Source organism: Geotrypetes seraphini, chromosome 8 (genome assembly GCF_902459505.1).
Source record: "Geotrypetes seraphini chromosome 8, aGeoSer1.1, whole genome shotgun sequence".
NCBI classification, from domain to species: domain Eukaryota; kingdom Metazoa; phylum Chordata; class Amphibia; order Gymnophiona; family Dermophiidae; genus Geotrypetes; species Geotrypetes seraphini.
The window spans coordinates 177,737,487-177,754,821 of NC_047091.1; the positions used below are offsets into that span (position 1 = coordinate 177,737,487).

The 17,335-nt window shown below is 47.7% G+C and overlaps 1 protein-coding gene across 1 annotated transcript in view; it reads right to left on the reverse strand.

The window, feature by feature from the left end:
• POLE (DNA polymerase epsilon, catalytic subunit) overlaps positions 1-17,335 on the reverse strand; it is a 236,966-nt gene that overhangs the window by 77,779 nt on the left and 141,852 nt on the right. Inside the window, exons 26-27 of the mRNA XM_033955915.1 lie at positions 14,124-14,338; positions 8,578-8,680 (exon numbers count right to left, since the gene is read on the reverse strand). Coding sequence (XP_033811806.1) covers positions 8,578-8,680; positions 14,124-14,338 — 318 coding nt within the window. The remainder of the gene's footprint in view (positions 1-8,577; positions 8,681-14,123; positions 14,339-17,335) is intronic.

A 17,335-nucleotide genomic window follows, 5' to 3' on the forward strand; every position in this document is an offset into this window, starting at 1 on the left:
GGTCAGCATTTTGACACATCAAAGTGTCTTCATCAGGAATCCATGTGCAGAAAACTAGGCTATTCACAAAAATGTAAAGCTCTCTTTCCCCCTATACTCAACCTCCAACCCCATTATGCTGTTCCTTCCTTATATTAAGCTTTTGTAAACCGTGCCGAGCTCTATAATTATGGAGAGGAAGTGGTATATAAACTTAAGGGTTCGTTTAGTTTAGTTAGGTTAACCATTTAAGATCTGTAAGAAAAACTCTCAATCCGGTATACAACCTGGAAAATCGCTCTAAGAAATCAATCTCATTTGTCAGATGTCTCATAGCAGCAAAGATGAAAAACATTTGATTACCGATAAATAAAAAGTTACTTTCAATACGGGGCCAAATAAATTGTTTGTTGGAAAATCCAGTGGCATTGTCCTACGATACTGTGTTATTTGGCATGTCAATGAAGGCTAAAAGCCAAATATCATCTAAGAACAACAGGCTTCTACTTATTATGACAGGGGTTGCCATACAACAAATTATGAGCAATTGGAAAAATTGGAAGAGGCTTAACTATAGTTTTTGATGGAATTCCTTGTGTCATATGTATAAAATGGAAAGAACATTAGCCACTCAGAAAGGGAATTTCAGGAGACTTGGGAGCCATTAACAAAATATTGTAATGTCTAAATATTATTTTTTTTTCCCCCTTGAAAAATGCACATCCGGGAAGGGGGAGGACGGGGAGTTTGGTATGATAATGAATTTTGGTATATAGGTATGGGATTCATGATTACATTACATTACAAATTTCTATTCGGCCATTACCTTGCGGTTCAAGGCGGATTACAAAAGATTTATGAAAAAAGGGGGTTTCAATGGAAGAACATTAGTCATTACTAAAGTTGTAAAGAGTAGATCATTTGTCATTTCAAGAGTTGTAAAGGGTAGAACATATGTCAGTATTTGAATGGTAAAAAGTGGAGAGGAGTGGCAGAAATTAGGAGGAAAGGGAAACTAAAGAAGATCATTTGTTGTTTTTCAGGTTGTACAGTGGAAGAACATTTGTCCTTTCTAGAGTTGTAGAGAGTACATCATTTGTCATTTCAAGAGTTGTAAAGAGTGGATCATATCAGGATTGTTTCAGGAATTTCTTGAAGAGGGAGAAATTAGGTTCTTACCTGCTAATTTACTTTCTTTTAGCTTCTCCAGACCAGTAGAGGTTAACTTTACGAATGGGTATATATCTAATCATGACCAGCAGGTGGAGACTGAAAACAAAACTTTGGGACAGTATATCCTAGCCCCTCCTCTCTATTTCCCTCAGTCTGCCGAATAGCCAAGCAGAACCAAGAACTGGAAAACAACAGAGAGAAAAAAAACAATACTCCAAAAGGAGTAACAAATAACATACCCAAAATGCTGTTGGAAAATGCAGAGGAGAAATTCCCGAAGGAAGAATGTCCCCACAGCTCGCCAGCTAAGCCAGCCGAGCCACAGCCGCTGTTCTTCAATTCTCCCCGGCCCTAGAAAAATACTAGAACCCGCAGCAAAAACCAAAAACTGCCCGCGCAACAGCCCCAACAACAACAACAACAGACAGGGTGGGGACCTCTACTGGTCTGGAGAAGCTAAAAGAAAGTAAATTAGCAGGTAAGAACCTAATTTCTCCTTCTTTAGCACTCTCCAGACCAGTAGAGGTTAACTTTACGAATGGGACGTACCAAAGCAGTCCCTCTCACGGGCGGGACCCCCGAAGGGCCGATACCAGTACACGCTCACCGAACACCGCGTCCCGACGCGCCTGCACATCAACCCGATAATGACGAACAAAGGAATGCAAGGAGGACCAAACCGCAGCCTTACAAATATCCACTGGAGGCACGAGCGACGACTCAGCCCAAGAAGCCGCCTGACCCCGAGTGGAATGAGCCTTGAGAAACTCCGGAACAGGCTGCTGTTTCAGAAGATAAGCGGAAGCAATCGTCTCCTTGATCCAGCGCGCAATAGTAGCCTTAGAAGCGCCCGCTCCCCAACGAGGACCCGCCAGGAGGACAAAGAGATGATCGGACTTCCGGAATTCCTGGGTCCGCTGCACATAAGAGCGAAGGACCCGACCGACATCCAACTTGCGCAGCTGCCGTTGCTCAGAAGAGCCCTCCCGACCACCCAAGACCGGGAGAACCACCGATTGATTGACATGAAAAAGAGAAACAACCTTCGGCAGAAAGGAAGGAACAGGCCGCAAGACGACCCGCTCCCTAGAAAACTCCAAGAAGGGAGCCCTACAAGAGAAAGCCTGCAGCTCAGAAACACGCCTAGCAGAAGTAATGGCCACCAAAAAGACCGCCTTCAAAGTAAGGTCCTTCAAAGAACAGTCGTCCAAGGGCTCGAAAGGCGGACGCACCAAAACAGAGAGAACCAGATTAAGATCCCAAGAGGGAACCGAGGGCCGTAGGGGAGGCCTAAGCAACTTGGCCGCCCGCAAAAACCGAATCACATCAGGAAGAGCCGATAAACGCTGACCTGACACCAACCCTCGAAAGGCCGACAGGGCCGCAATATGAACCCGGAGAGAAGACCAAGCCAGGCCTCTATCCAGGCCATCCTGCAAGAACTCCAGAATGTTAGGCAGATAAGCGCGAAAAGAGGTCACTCCCCGCGCCCGACACCATTCCTCAAAGAGACGCCAAACCCGCACATAAGCCCGAGAGGTAGAAAGCCTCCGGGACCCCAACAGTGTAGAGATCACCTTGTCTGAATATCCCTTCTTGCTAAGGCGACCCCTTTCAAGAGCCACGCCGTAAGACAGAAGGGAGACGGGTCGAACATGGGAATGGGACCCTGCATCAGAAGGTCGTCCGAGAGAGGCAGAGGAAGAGGATCCGCTACCAGGTGCCTCACCAGATCCGCATACCACGGACGGCGAGGCCAATCCGGCGCCACCAGCACCACCAAACCCGGATGGTGAACAATGCGAAGAAGCACTCTGCCCACCAGCGGCCAAGGAGGGAACACATACAACAGCCCCTCCGTTGGCCACTGCTGGACCAGAGCATCCAGACCCTCGGCCAGACCGTCCCTGCGACGACTGAAGAAGCGGGGCACTTTGGCGTTGCCACCCGTGGCCATCAGGTCCATCAGGGGCTGCCCCCAAGCCTGCACTATCAACTGAAACGCCTCGGCGCCGAGACACCACTCTCCTGGATCTAGAAAGTGACGACTGAGGAAGTCTGCCTGAACATTTTCTACTCCGGCTATATGAGAGGCCGAGAGGTCCAGCAGATGGGATTCCGCCCAAACCATGAGCAGAGCCGCCTCCTGCGCCACCTGAGTGCTCTTGGTGCCCCCCTGACGATTGACCTAAGCCACCGCCGTGGCATTGTCCGACAGCACTCTGACCGACTTGCCCAGCAACAGGGAGTGGAAAACCAACAGCGCCAGACGGACCGCTCTGGTCTCCAACACGTTGATCGACCAGGCGGCCTCCTCCGCGGACCAGGTGCCCTGAGCTGAGTGACCCAAACACTGAGCCCCCCAACCCAGGAGACTCGCATCCGTCAGGAGCACCGTCCACTGCGGGAGATCCAGACCCACCCCCTGAACTAGGTGAGGGGCCTGGAGCCACCAACGCAGACTGCAGCGCGCCAAGCCTCGCAGGGGGACCGGAACATCCATCCCGTGCCTCTGGGGAGACCACCTCCGGAGCAGAGCATACTGGAGAGGACGCATGTGGGCCCGCGCCCACCTCACCACGTCCAGGGACGCCGCCATCGACCCCAAGACCCGGAGGAAATCTCGCGCCCGAGGACACCGGGACGCCAAAAGCAGGCGAATCTGAGATTGCAATTTGCTCACCCGGCCCTCTGGGAGGAAGACCCTCCCCAAGGAGGTGTCGAACAGCACCCCTAGGTACTCCAGACGCTGAGCCGGGACCAACCGACTCTTGGAAAGGTTGACCACCCAGCCCAGCGACCGGAGAAACTCCACCACCCGAGCAGTAACCCGGGAGCTTTCCTGTAACGACTTTGCCCGAATTAACCAGTCGTCCAGGTAGGGGTGTACCAGGATGCCCTCCGACCGCAAGGCTGCCGCGACGACCACCATCACCTTGGTGAACGTCCGAGGAGCCGTGGCCAGCCCAAAGGGAAGCGCACAGAACTGAAAGTGCCGACCCAAGATCGCAAAGCGCAGGAAACGCTGATGAGAGGCCCGAATGGGAACATGCAAGTAGGCCTCCGTCAGATCGAGAGAAGTGAGAAACTCCCCCGGCTGAACCGCCAGAATGACCGACCGCAGAGTTTCCATACGGAAAGAGGGAATCTTGAGAGCCCTGTTGACCCCTTTCAAATCGAGGATGGGCCGAAAGGTCCCCTCCTTCTTGGGCACCACAAAGTAAATGGAGTACCTGGCCGTGCCCCACTCCGGAGGGGGCACCGGAACAACTGCCCTGAGATCTAGCAAGCGCTGAAGGGTCTGGCGAAAAGCCTGCGTCTTCCCCGGAGTCTGACATGGAGAAGCGAGGAAAAAATCCGGCAGAGAGCGGGCGAACTCCAGGGCATAACCGTCCCGCACCACCTCCAGGACCCACTGATCGGACGTGATCTCGGCCCATTTGGGGAAAAATTCGCGCAGCCGGGCCCCCACCGGAACCAAAGGGGGCGCCGGCAAGGCGTCATTGTGCAGGACGGGAAGCGGGGGAACCGGCGGAGGGATTCCCTGCCCCCCGACGGGCCCCCCGAAAGGGCTGCATGCGCTGGAAGAACCGACCCCGGGAAAATCCCGGAGACTGGAAAGAAGCAGCCCCACGCCCAGGGCGATACTTGCGAAAATCCCGCAAATGCCCCCGGGCCGCACCCCCCCGAGACGCTGGACGGGCACGGTCCTCCGGCAGACGGGGAACTTTCGAGTCCGACAAAGTCTGAATCAACTTATCCAAGTCCTCTCCAAACAAAAACGACCCCCGAAAGGGAAATTTAGTAAGCTTAGCTTTGGACGCAGCATCCGCCGCCCAAGCGCGCAGCCACAACACACGCCTTGCGGCCACGCCAAAAGCCATAGACTTAGCCGAGATCCGCACCAAGTCATATAGAGCATCTGAGAGGAATGAGGCCGCCATCTCAATCTTCGCTACCTCCTGATCCACCAGAGACCAGTCGTCAGACTCTCGATCCAAGACCCGCTCCGCCCACCGAAACACGGCGCGAGCGACCAGTCCCCCACAAATAGCCGCCTGGACCCCAAAGGCAGAGACCTGAAAATTTTGCTTAAGGATGCTCTCCAATTTGCGCTCCTCAGAGTCCTGCAAGGCAGAACCGCCCTCAACAGGCACGGTATGCCGCTTGGAAATTGCCGAGACCACCGCATCCACGACTGGCGAAGCTAACGTAGCCCGATCCCCTTCCGGAATGGGATACAGGCGAGCCATGCTGCGCGCCAGCCGAAACGGCGTCTCCGGCGTTTTCCACTGCTCCAGAATAATATCCCGAATATCCTGATGCATAGGAAAAGAGCGGGAAACGGAACGGATCCCCCGTAACAGGGGGTCCCCCACACGCGGAGTCTCCGGCGGCGCGTCCTCAAAACGCAAAACCGAAGAAACCTGCTGAATAAGGTCCGGCAGCTCATCTTTCTGAAAAAGGCGCACCACGGACGCCTCGTCACTGGAGAACGGGAAATCCGACAACCCGCCGCCAGCTTCCGTCCCCTCCAGAGAGTCCTGGAACTCCTCAGAAGGGTCCAGGTTCTCCTCCAGACCGACCCGTTCCTCCGACCACAAATTCTCGTCCCACGACACCTGCGGACGCTTGGACAAGGGAGGCGGCGGAGGGGACGTCACGCCAGACGAAAGAGGCAAAGCCGCAGGGAGCGCGGAGGAAAACCCACCCCCCGAAACCCCCTGGGCGCAACCGGGACCCCCAGCCGCCTGAAAATAGGCTCTGCATAAAGAAAAGAAAAATTCAGGAGAAAAACCCCCCGAGGGTCCCAAGGGACTCCCTGCCACAGCAGGGGACCCAGCAGAACCTTGCCCCTGCATAGTCAAAACAGGGGGAAGGTCACCTGAGGTGGAAGACAAAATGGAGGGGCCAGACAGAGAAGATGGCGGTTTTCCCGCCAAAAAAGCTCCCTCCATAGCCTGAAGCGGCTGAGAAACCTGAATAGTCTCAGCCGCTAAAGCAGGCAAGCCGGCATCAGCTGTCAAAAAATCAGCTGAGAGGGAATCCTTCGGGGAATCCCTCCGTGGGCGGTTGTGGAAGACCGGGCTTCCCCACTGCTCCAAGCCGACTCGCGAGGCACCATCGGCGGGGAGCTCTGGGCGCCTGCAGCCGCTGCCGACGGAGCTCCACCACCTCACCGACCCAAACCGCCGAGTTCAGGCCGGCCGCGAGTGCCTCGCGGCTGGACTAAAATTGTGTCCTACTCCCCCGGAGAAGGGCACAATTGCTCCATACGCGACCTAGCTATAAAAAAGTGCTGGTTACATGAAAAAATACAGTAAAATACAGTTTTCTTAAAGGGAAACAACCCTTCAGACCAGCACTACCTCAGGATTTTTTTTTTTTTTTTTTTTTTTACAGAACAGACTCCACAGGCTCTCGAAGCAATATGCCTTGCTTGACTTAGGGGGCAAGGCTTACTGCTGAGGCTCCTCTAAAAAAATGTGGGGAGGTGGAGGAAGTGGGGGGAGGGACCCCGCTCGTGACCCGCCGGGTTTAACACCCCCGAGGTCGGACGAACCCCCAAACAGAGTCCGCCCAAGCTCCGTCCGGCTAAAAACAGGGACAATAAACCCCCTAAACAAATTCCAACAGCCCTACCAAGGGAGATGGGTACAGATCACTCAACACCTGCTGGAGACTGAAAGAAGACTGAGGGAAATAGAGAGGAGGGGCTAGGATATACTGTCCCAAAGTTTTGTTTTCAGTCTCCACCTGCTGGTCATGATTAGATATATACCCATTCGTAAAGTTAACCTCTACTGGTCTGGAGAGTGCTAAAGAATATGGTTTTTAGTTCTTTTCTGAATATCTTGTAGTCTAGGGTGGTGATTGATTGGGGGAGGGGGGATAAATTCTGATATGGATATTAATAGAATTTTAAGTGTGGTATTTGAGTATAAAATGTTGTATTTACTGTTACACTTATTGTAAGTTTTAAAAAGAATAAAGAATTGGAAAAAAAAAAAAAGTTACTTTCATTTCTATTTTTAGGGGTGCACTGAAGATGAACCTTGTGATCACTGTTCACATTTTTTAACTCATGGTGATATCGTACAATGATTGAGCTGTACATAGCATCTCCACTATGATCCATCGCACTTTTGCTTTTCAAATGTTTTTCTTCTTGAGGATTTGGATTAGATTGATGGAAGGGGTTATCATCACCTCTGGACTTAGGAGTTAGTGATTTATTTGATATCATCATCCCAGAGAAAGCAGATACATCTGCACCTGCTTCAAAGCTCATGTAACTGCATGTGTATAAGAACTGCAGAGAAAAAGGTCTGTTCAAAAAAAGTTCCAGGACAATTTAAATTGTGCACCAATGGGAATTTCTTATGAGATGCGTTAGGTGGCACTGAGAAGCTCGAAACTTCATGAGTAACCTCCTTTTTTCCCCATTTGTTGATATCTGTTTTCGTCTCTGAGCTACAGCAGTTTATGTGAAAGTGTGTTTTCGTGATCAGCTATTTTTCCATTATCTATGACCTCAATGAGCAGCGCTATGAAGTTCTGTTTTAAATTGGGTAAGACTGCTACAGAAACTTCTGAAATGTTGAAAGTGGCTTATAGGGAACATATCATAAGTTGTGGAAGGTGTTATGAATGGTAGTCACGCTTCAAAAGTAGTCGTGAATCAGTGGAAGACTGTTGCAAACTGGAAGACCATCAACGTCAACTGATGATGATCATCTTGATCAAGTGAGGGTTCTTGTGTGCGCTAATCGGCGATTAACCGTTAGAGAATTGGCAGAGGAATGCAACATCTCCCTTGGTTCATGCCACAACATTCTAACAAAGAAGTCTCGTGTTGCAGCAAAGTTTGTTCCATAGTTGATGACCGACTACTAGAAGAACCGCCGCAAAAAAACACGATGACAGTTCTTCCCCTGCAACTTTACTCTCCTGACTTGGCCCCTGCTGACTCTTGTTTCCTAAACTTAAATCCATGCTGAAAGGAAAGTGATTCGACACCAGTGAAGACAAATCAAAATTTGACGCAACTTTTGGCAATTCCTGAATTTGAGTTTAAGGGCTGTTTCCAAAAGTGGAAACTACTTTGGGAAAAGTGTATATGTAGGGAAGGGGACCCAATGGAATAAGTTGTAAGATTGTTTAATAAATTTTTATCAAATTAGTCTTGGAACTTTTTGAACAGACCTCATATTAGATAAACATATATGCCCAAGTGCCAATGTCACCCTCGCTTAGCCTGTTTATCTCCGTTGGGAATGCCTATGCATGTATCATGGGAAAGTAGGAGCTATGTCTCCAGGTGCCTACTTTGCATTATTTACAGCCCTGGGTAACTTTTATAAGACCTCACCTGAGCCTGTAAAATGGATGTTGCTGTGCAATAGGGAGAACTTGCTCACTTACCGCTCTGATATCCAGGTCTTGCAGCGAGGAGTTTTTCAGCCACTTTCGAAGGTAGTGTTTCTTCACGCTGGTCTCTGCCTGAAAAATGGCAAGAGGGATGGCCCTGGAATAGAGCGTGATGAAGTTACAGCAACTCAGTGCAGTGAAAAAAATATAAATAACTCTGTGTGTGTGTGTGTGTGTGTGATATATACACACATACACCAGGGTAGTTTTGATTTAAATCACTAGTCAGAAAGACTCGATTTAAATCATGGTTTTCTTTTTTTTTTTTAATTCTTTATTCATTTTCACTTCAATTAACAAGTATACAATATGATATCTTATAATATACAAAATCACTTGTACATTCTTAACCATAAATCTTAAATACTTTAAATTACCCCCCCCATCCCATCCTCCCAGCCCTCCCTATATCAATAAAATTCATATATGTATTATATCCCTTCTTATTATAAAATTTCAAGTATTTAAAGGTGTCTGATCATTTGAATATTCAATCAATGGCCCCCATATCTTTTTAAATCTATCATAATTCCCATTCTGTAAAACAAGAACTCTTTCCATTTTATATGTATAACATACTGAATTCCACCAAAAGGTATAGTTAAGTCTTGTATAGTCTTTCCAATTTCTATAAATCATGGTTTTCTACAGACAAATTCACAACTTTGAGAAATGAAAAACCAAGCATCTGTGATAATGTCTTCTAAATAGAAAAACTGCCCATGATGGTATGAATGGAATTCCATTTACCAAAAAAAATTAAACACTGCAAGAATATTCAGCCTATGCTACATAATTAAAAACTAATCCTTATTTCATGAAAAATAACTTCCACACTGTAATGTATCTTAAATAGAAAAATAATCTTTAGACAGATTTTTCTTTAAAAAAAAAAAGCATTTTAAAACAATCCTACTACTATTTATTATTTCAATAGTGTTGTACATTTAACATTCAATAGACGGTCCCTGCTCAGAAGAGTTTACAATCTAATTTGGACAGACAGGACCGCTCAGGGTTGGGGAGATTCTGGTAGAAGAAATGATACAGTATCTGACAGCGAGTGGGAGTTAAGAGTTGAAAGGAACTTTAAAAAAGTGGGCTTTTAGCTTGGATTTGAATACTACGAGAGATGGAGCATGACATATATTGACTCTGGCAACCTGTTCCAGGCATATGGCAAACCAGGCTCCACACTGCCCTGTGACAACTCATTCCTTGCCAAAGTCCCTCCTCCTGCCTCAGTGAAGCTGTAGTTAAAAGGTCCATTTTAGCTCCATTCATTCATTCTGTTTTTGTGGGGATTATTATTTGAACTAATATACATGTCCTATCACTTTTTGGTAATACTGCTCTTGGTACCTTGAAGATTTTTTTTTTTAATGTTCAATAATTTTTATTGAGTTTTAAAAATAAAATATACATAACAAAAATCTTACAAAAAATATCATCTCAACTCAGTTAATACATTGTAGATATATAAATTCAAAGAAATCAACAATCATCACAATACAAACACCATAAAGTACCTTCCATCACTCCTTCCTCCCTTCCCATCCCATTTCCAAATATTACTGATAAATAGTGCTTCACTTTCTGATTACAAATGTAATGAGTTCACTACAAAACTGCGTGCTCTGGCTAATAATTGCTGTATATAAGGTTCCCAGGTCATCCAAAATTTACTCTGTTTTTTATAAGATGGGAGGGATCGCCCTAGCTTCCATAATCATAAGAACAAAAATAGAACCCAAAAGATAGGGAGGTAAAAATCACAAAACAAGAAAAAACCTCCCAATCCCCAAGAAAGGAAAAAGGATAAGGGGGAGAGACAAAGGTAACCAGAACTGCGCCAAAGATTAACCAATTATAATAACAAATTTTGTAAGAACAGGAGAACCCTCAGTCACACAGCCACCTACTGGGAATTCCCAGAGGAAAGGCTGTCACTGGCTTACACCCAGAAGAGTGTCAACTGTGAAACATCCCCGGGTTCTTCCATTCCTGAGGAAGGGGATGTGCACCCCCGAAACGGAGTCCCGTTGGACGAAGTTGTCATCTGCTGGCTGTTCGTCACACGGAGAAGCTAAGTACTTCCAGTTTATGACTGGCTTGGTTAGATTTGGACACTTACCTTCCTTTTTTGGCCCCCCCAGACAAGGGGCAGAGACAAACGTAAACCAGTTATAAGAGTGTGTTTTTTTGATTTACTTATTTACATTTTTCACACTTTGCACTTTTGGGGTGCACTTGATTTTTCACATGAACGGAAGAACCCGGGGATGTTTCACAGTTGACACTCTTCTGGGTGTAAGCCAGTGACAGCCTTTCCTCTGGGAATTCCCAGTAGGTGGCTGTGTGACTGAGGGTTCTCCTGTTCTTACAAAATTTGTTGTTATAATTGGTTAATCTTTGGCGCAGTTCTGGTTACCTTTGTCTCTCCCCCTTATCCTTTTTCCTTTCTTGGGGTTTGGGAGGTTTTTTCTTGTTCCATAATCATAAGAGCATGAAACGCTGCCCTCCAATGTCAAAATGAGGGTGGACTTTCTTCCACCCTCAATGTGGTAAAATACATTTTTGACCTATAATAAAGGATTTATGAAATAATTCCCTAACCCCTTTCTTAAAAATCCTGTCCCATTGAAGAAATAATACCATCTGGAGGGAAGGAACCACAATTCCAGAAATGATTGATCCAAGAAAAACACAAACAGCATTCCAAAACTTCTGAATTTTGGGACATAACCAAAAAGCATGACCCAATGTATTATCCATTTTTTTACATTTTAGGCATATTCTTATCTCAACACAACCAAAATGTAAAGCCTGAACTTGAGAAACATAAGCTCCCATAACCATTCGAAATAGACTCTCTATAATAAGTGCAAGAAATTGATGAAATCCACCCTGATACACATACACCAATATTTTACACATACATACACACACAGGTCGACATTCAAATTCCAGAGTCAGCATTTGAAGTTATACCTGAGTACTCAGCACTGGCTGCTCTCGGAACACTAACACTGAATATCCGAGCATAAGATCCTTATCTTACTAAGGATGTAAAAAGACACGAAATGGTCCAGAGGAAGGTGACAAAAATGGTACAGAGCTTGTGCCAAAAGACATACGAGAAGTAGGGGAATAGCAAGAAATACATTTTGGGGGGGAATTCCCAAAAATCGACTGATGGATCCTGATATTCCCTCCACCTCCCACAGTCACTCACCACTAGCCAGCTGCAGACATCTCCATCCTGGGTTGCGCTTGCAGTAGCACTTGGGCCACTAATGCTGGTTCTTTCATGTATGCTCAGTTAGACCTGAACTGACTATGCGCAAGAGAGCCAGAATTAGTGGCCAAAGTGCACCTAAGCGAATTAAAAGCCACAGCAGGAGCGACCCAGGTAGGCAATGTCTTTGGCAGTCCCAATGTCTTTGGCTGGTGGGATTTGGCAGAGGGGTCCTGCTTAAAAAAAAAAAGGGGGGTTTCCTGCCCCGAACAGCTGAGTGACAGGAGACAGCTTTCGGGGCTTCCCCTGCCTGCTCTGTGCATGTGTGAGAATCGCTCTCACAGCGGTCAATCAGACGGGAGAGTAGGGGATTATGACGATCCTCCACGTGAATCGTTTGCATGCAAAGCTTTTAGTGCATCAATAGCTCTTTTTAAATCAGTCAAAAATCAGAGCAGACCCACATGATCTTACTGATCCCTCATTAATGCATCTAGCCCTCACTGTTTCTACCTATTAATGCCTACTTCACTTGTCAACATGCGCCTCACTGGTCTTGATTGTTTTTTTCTGTTACATAGGACATTCTGAACCCCTATTCGTTTACAAAAATTAAATAGCTCTAAGTCTAATAGATGTTGGCATTGTCATCTTGAGGCAGGGACTCTAGATCACAGTTCTTCAACCGCCGGACCGCGGACCGGTGCCAGTCCGCAGAAAATTCCTGCCGGTCCGCACAGGACCGGCGAGATTAACTTCTTCAATTTTCTGCCGGTCCGCACAGGACCGGCAAGATCGAGGAGCGCAGGGCTGGAGATAGAATGGGGAGCCTCCGACTGTGCTTTCTTCCCTCCCAGCAGCTCTCCTTACAAGTGCAGCGATTCAGGAAGGAAGCCTTGGAGCTTTTGCTGAGTCAGGCTGCCTCTGATGATGCAACTTCCGCTTTCCTCAGAGGCGGTGCGACCCAACAAAGGAACCGAGGCTGCCTTACTGAATCGCAGCGCTGGTAAGTAAGGAGAGTTGCTGGGAGGGGAGAAAGCTGCTGGCATGGTGAAAAAAAAAAAAAAAAGGGACAGCTGCTACTGGACCTGGAGAGGGAGAAGGAGAGATGCTGCTGGGAGGGGAAGAGGGAAAGGAGTCTGGGAAGCTGCTGGGTAAGGGGGAAAAAGGGACAGCTGCTACTGGAACTGGAGAGGGAGAAGGAGAGATGCTGCTGGGAGGGGGGAGGGAAAGGAGTTTGGGAAGCTGCTGGGTAAGGGGGAAAAAGGGACAGCTGCTACTGGACCTGGAGAGGGAGAAGGAGAGATGCTGCTGGGAGGGGAAGAGGGAAAGGAGTCTGGGAAGCTGCTGGGTAAGGGGGAAAAAGGGACAGCTGCTACTGGACCTGGAGAGGGAGAAGGAGAGATGCTGCTAGGAGGGGGGAGGGAAAGGAGTCTGGGAAGCTGCTGGGCAAGGGGGGAAAAGGGACAGCTGCTACTGGACCTGGAGGGAGGGAGAAGGAGAGATGCTGCTGGGAGGGGAGGAGGGAAAGGTAAAGGAAGAGAGCTACTGCTGGACAGGAGGAGGGAAGGGAGAAGAAAAAATGAACGAAACAGCTTGCAGGGAGATTAGAGGAGGGGAAGGGGAGAGATAGGAATGAGATGGGAAGGGAGGGTCAGCAGAGAAATTGAGAGGGACAAAGATGCTAGATCTGGTGTAGGAGAGATAAAAATGAAGAGAGCAGTGAAGCTGGAGTGAATCGTGTAAAAAGGAGAGAGGGACATAGGCTGGATGGAAAGGGGAGAGGGGCATAGAAAGAAGACAAATACCATATGGAAGGGGGAGAGGTCAGACAGTAGATGGAAGGGGCAGATGCTGGATTGAAGAGACAGAGAGGGCAAACGCTGGAAGGAAGAGAGTGAAAAGAAGATGAAAGCAGAAACCAGAGACAACAAAAGGTAGAAACAAATAATTTTATTTCTATTTTGTGATTAGAATATATCAGATTTGAAATTTATATCCTGCTAGAGACATAACTAGGGACTGCAGTATTCTGTTAGCATGATATTTCTATGAACTTGGCTTGTTCAGTTTTTTTGATAGTAGAGGGGATATATGTGAAGGGAAGGGGAGACAGGGGTTTTGTTGGTCCGTGCTCTGTATATTTGTATTTATAAAATCACAATTGTTCAGAATATTGTTCCTTTTTATACTTTAATAAAATGCATTCAATATAAAATCATAATTGCGGCTTGTGCAGATGGGATCAGATGGTTTGCGGGGATCGAGCTCGCGGAAATGGAGCATAAACTCACTGCTTTACCTTTCAGTGACGGGTGAACCCTCTGGTTTTCGGGATATAACAAAGCGACAGCTCAGCCCAGCATCTTTCACCATCTGGTCCCCAAGAAATTCTGCCAAGCGTCTGGCTGTACTGATGGAGGTGGACTTTTGCTCCCCGTAATCCTCCAACTTACGAGACATTGAGCGATTCTCCGAAATCAGCTCGAATAGCTCCGAGTCTGGCATATTGGCTGCCTGAGGGAAGTGAAAAACAATTCGGAAGGTGGTACTGCAGTTTCAAAAACACCTTCACTCATCCCCCCACCCCCCTTCCAGGGGTAGGCAATTCCGGTCCTCGAGAGCCGGAGTCAGGTCAGGTTTTCAGGATATCCACAATAAATACGCATGAGATAGATTTGCATCTCAAGGAGGCAGTGCATGCAAATCCATCTCGTACATATTCATTGTGGATATCCTGAAAACCTGACCTGGCTCCGGCTCTCGAGGACCGGAATTGCCTACTCCTGCCCTAGCCAAACAAGCTACAATAACCCAGGAGCCAAATCTGGAACCAGTTGGAACTGTCTATACATTCTTCCTCCCCACAGACCTCTCTGCTATCAGTGCAAAGCAAGAATAAGTTTTCCATTGTTTTTCTTTTTGCTATACATAAGAGAAGAAAAAGCACAGTTACTTACCGTAACAGGTGTTATCCAGGGACAGCAGGCAGATATTCTTGACTGATGGGTGACGGCACCGACGGAGCCCCGGTACGGACAATTTTAGAGTGATTGCACTCTAAGAACTTGGAAAGTTCTGGCATGCCGCACCGCGCACGCGCGAGTGCCTTCCCGCCCGACAGAGGCGCGCGGTCCCCAGTTATGATAAGCTAGCTAAGAAGCCAACCCGGGGAGGTGGGAGGGACGCAAGAATATCTGCCTGCTGTCCCTGGATAACACCTGTTACGGTAAGTAACTGTGCTTTATCCCAGGACAAGCAGGCAGCATATTCTTGACTGATGGGTGACCTCCAAGCTAACAAAAAGAGGGATGGAGGGAAGGTTGGCCATTAGGAAAACAAATTTTGCAAAACAGACTGGCCGAAGTGTCCATCTCGTCTGGAGAATGCATCCAGACAATAATGAGATGTAAAAGTATGAACTGAGGACCAAGTAGCAGCCTTGCAGATTTCCTCAATAGGAGTAGAACGGAGGAAAGCTACAGATGCTGCCATTGCTCGGACTTTATGGCCCGTGACAGAACCTTCCAGTGTCAGTCCGGTCTGAGCATAACAGAATGAAATGCACGCTGCCAGCCAATTAGATAACGTACGTTTAGAAACAGGACGTCCCAATTTATTCGGATCAAAGGACAGAAAGAGTTGGGGAACTGATCTGTGGGGCTTCGTACGCTCAAGATAGTAAGCTAGAGCCCTTTTACAATCCAAAGTATGTAGAGCTTGTTCCCCAGAATGAGAATGAGGTTTTGGAAAGAAAACAGGCAGAACAATGGATTGGTTGAGATGGAATTCAGAGACAACCTTAGGGAGAAACTTTGGATGTGTACGCAGAACCACCTTGTCATGGTGAAAAACCGTAAAAGGTGGATCTGCAACCAGTGCATGAAGCTCACTGACCCTCCTGGCAGAGGTAAGAGCAATAAGGAAAAGTACCTTCCAAGTGAGAAACTTGAAAGAAGCAGTAGCCAAAGGTTCAAATGGAGGCTTCATTAAGGCGGAAAGAACCACATTGAGATCCCAGATAACAGGAGGGGCTTTAATAGGTGGTTTCACATTGAAAAGACCCCGCATAAACCTGGACACCAGGGGATGAGCTGAGAGAAGTTTTCCATGGATCGGCTCATGAAAAGCAGCAATAGCACTGAGGTGGACTCTGATGGAAGTAGACTTAAGGCCAGAGTCAGACAAAGAAAGCAAATAATCCAACAACGTCTCCACTGCCAGGGAAGTTGGATCAAGATGATGAAGAAGACACCAGGAAGAAAATCTCGTCCACTTCTGATGGTAACATTGTAGAGTGGCTGGTTTCCTGGAGGCATCTAGAATGGAACGAACAGGCTGAGACAAAAGAGTATCATGAGCGGTCAGCCCGAGAGATACCAAGCTGTCAGGTGCAGAGACTGGAGGTTGGGATGCAGAAGGGTCTCCTGATGCTGTGTAAGCAGAGAAGGATACAGTGGAAGACGAAAAGGTTCCCTGGAACTGAGTTGAAGTAGAAGGGAGAACCAATGTTGCCTGGGCCACCTCGGAGCAATCAGAATCATGGTGGCTCGTTCCCTCTTGAGCTTGAATAAGGTTCTCAACATGAGAGGCAGAGGAGGGAAAGCGTACAGGAACAGATTTGACCAGTCGAGGAGAAATGCATCCGCTGCCAGACGGAGAGGGGAGTAGAGTCTGGAGCAGAATAGGGGCAGCTGGTGATTGTGAGGAGCTGCAAAGAGGTCTATCTGAGGAGTGCCCCACTGAGCGAAGATAGATTGTAGAGTTACAGGATTGAGCGTCCACTCGTGAGGCTGGAGAATTCTGCTGAGCTTGTCCGCCAAGGAATTCTGTGCTCCCTGAATGTAGATAGCCTTCAGGAAGAGATGGTGATCTATGGCCCAAGTCCAGATCTTCTGGGCTTCCTGGCACAAGGGGCGAGAGCCTGTCCCCCCTTGCTTGTTGATGTAGTACATGGCCACTTGATTGTCTGTGCATAGCAGAAGGACCTGAGGAAAGAGAAGATGTTGGAAGGCCTTGAGGGCATAAAACATCGCTCTGAGTTCCAGGAAATTGATGTGATGCTTCTTTTCCTGGGCTGTCCAAAGACCTTGAGTCTGGAACTCGTTCAAATGAGCTCCCCATGCATAAGGAGAGGCGTCGGTGGTGATGACTAGTTGATGAGGAGGTTGATGGAACAGAAGACCTCTGGATAGATTGGAGGATACCAACCACCATTGTAGAGATTGACGAAGAGATGATGTCACAGATATGTGTCGTGAGCAAGGATCCGTCGCTTGGGACCACTGAGTAGCAAGGGTCCATTGAGGGGTGCGCAGGTGAAGACGTACAAGGGGTGCGACATGAACTGTGGATGCCATGTGACCCAAGAGTATCATCATTTGTTTGGCAGAGATGGACTGCTGAGGAAGGACCTGCTGACATAGAGACTGAAGAGTCTGAAGACGGTTGGATGGTAGGAATGCCCTCATGAGGAGTGTGTCCAATATCGCTCCAATGAATTGAAGTCTTTGA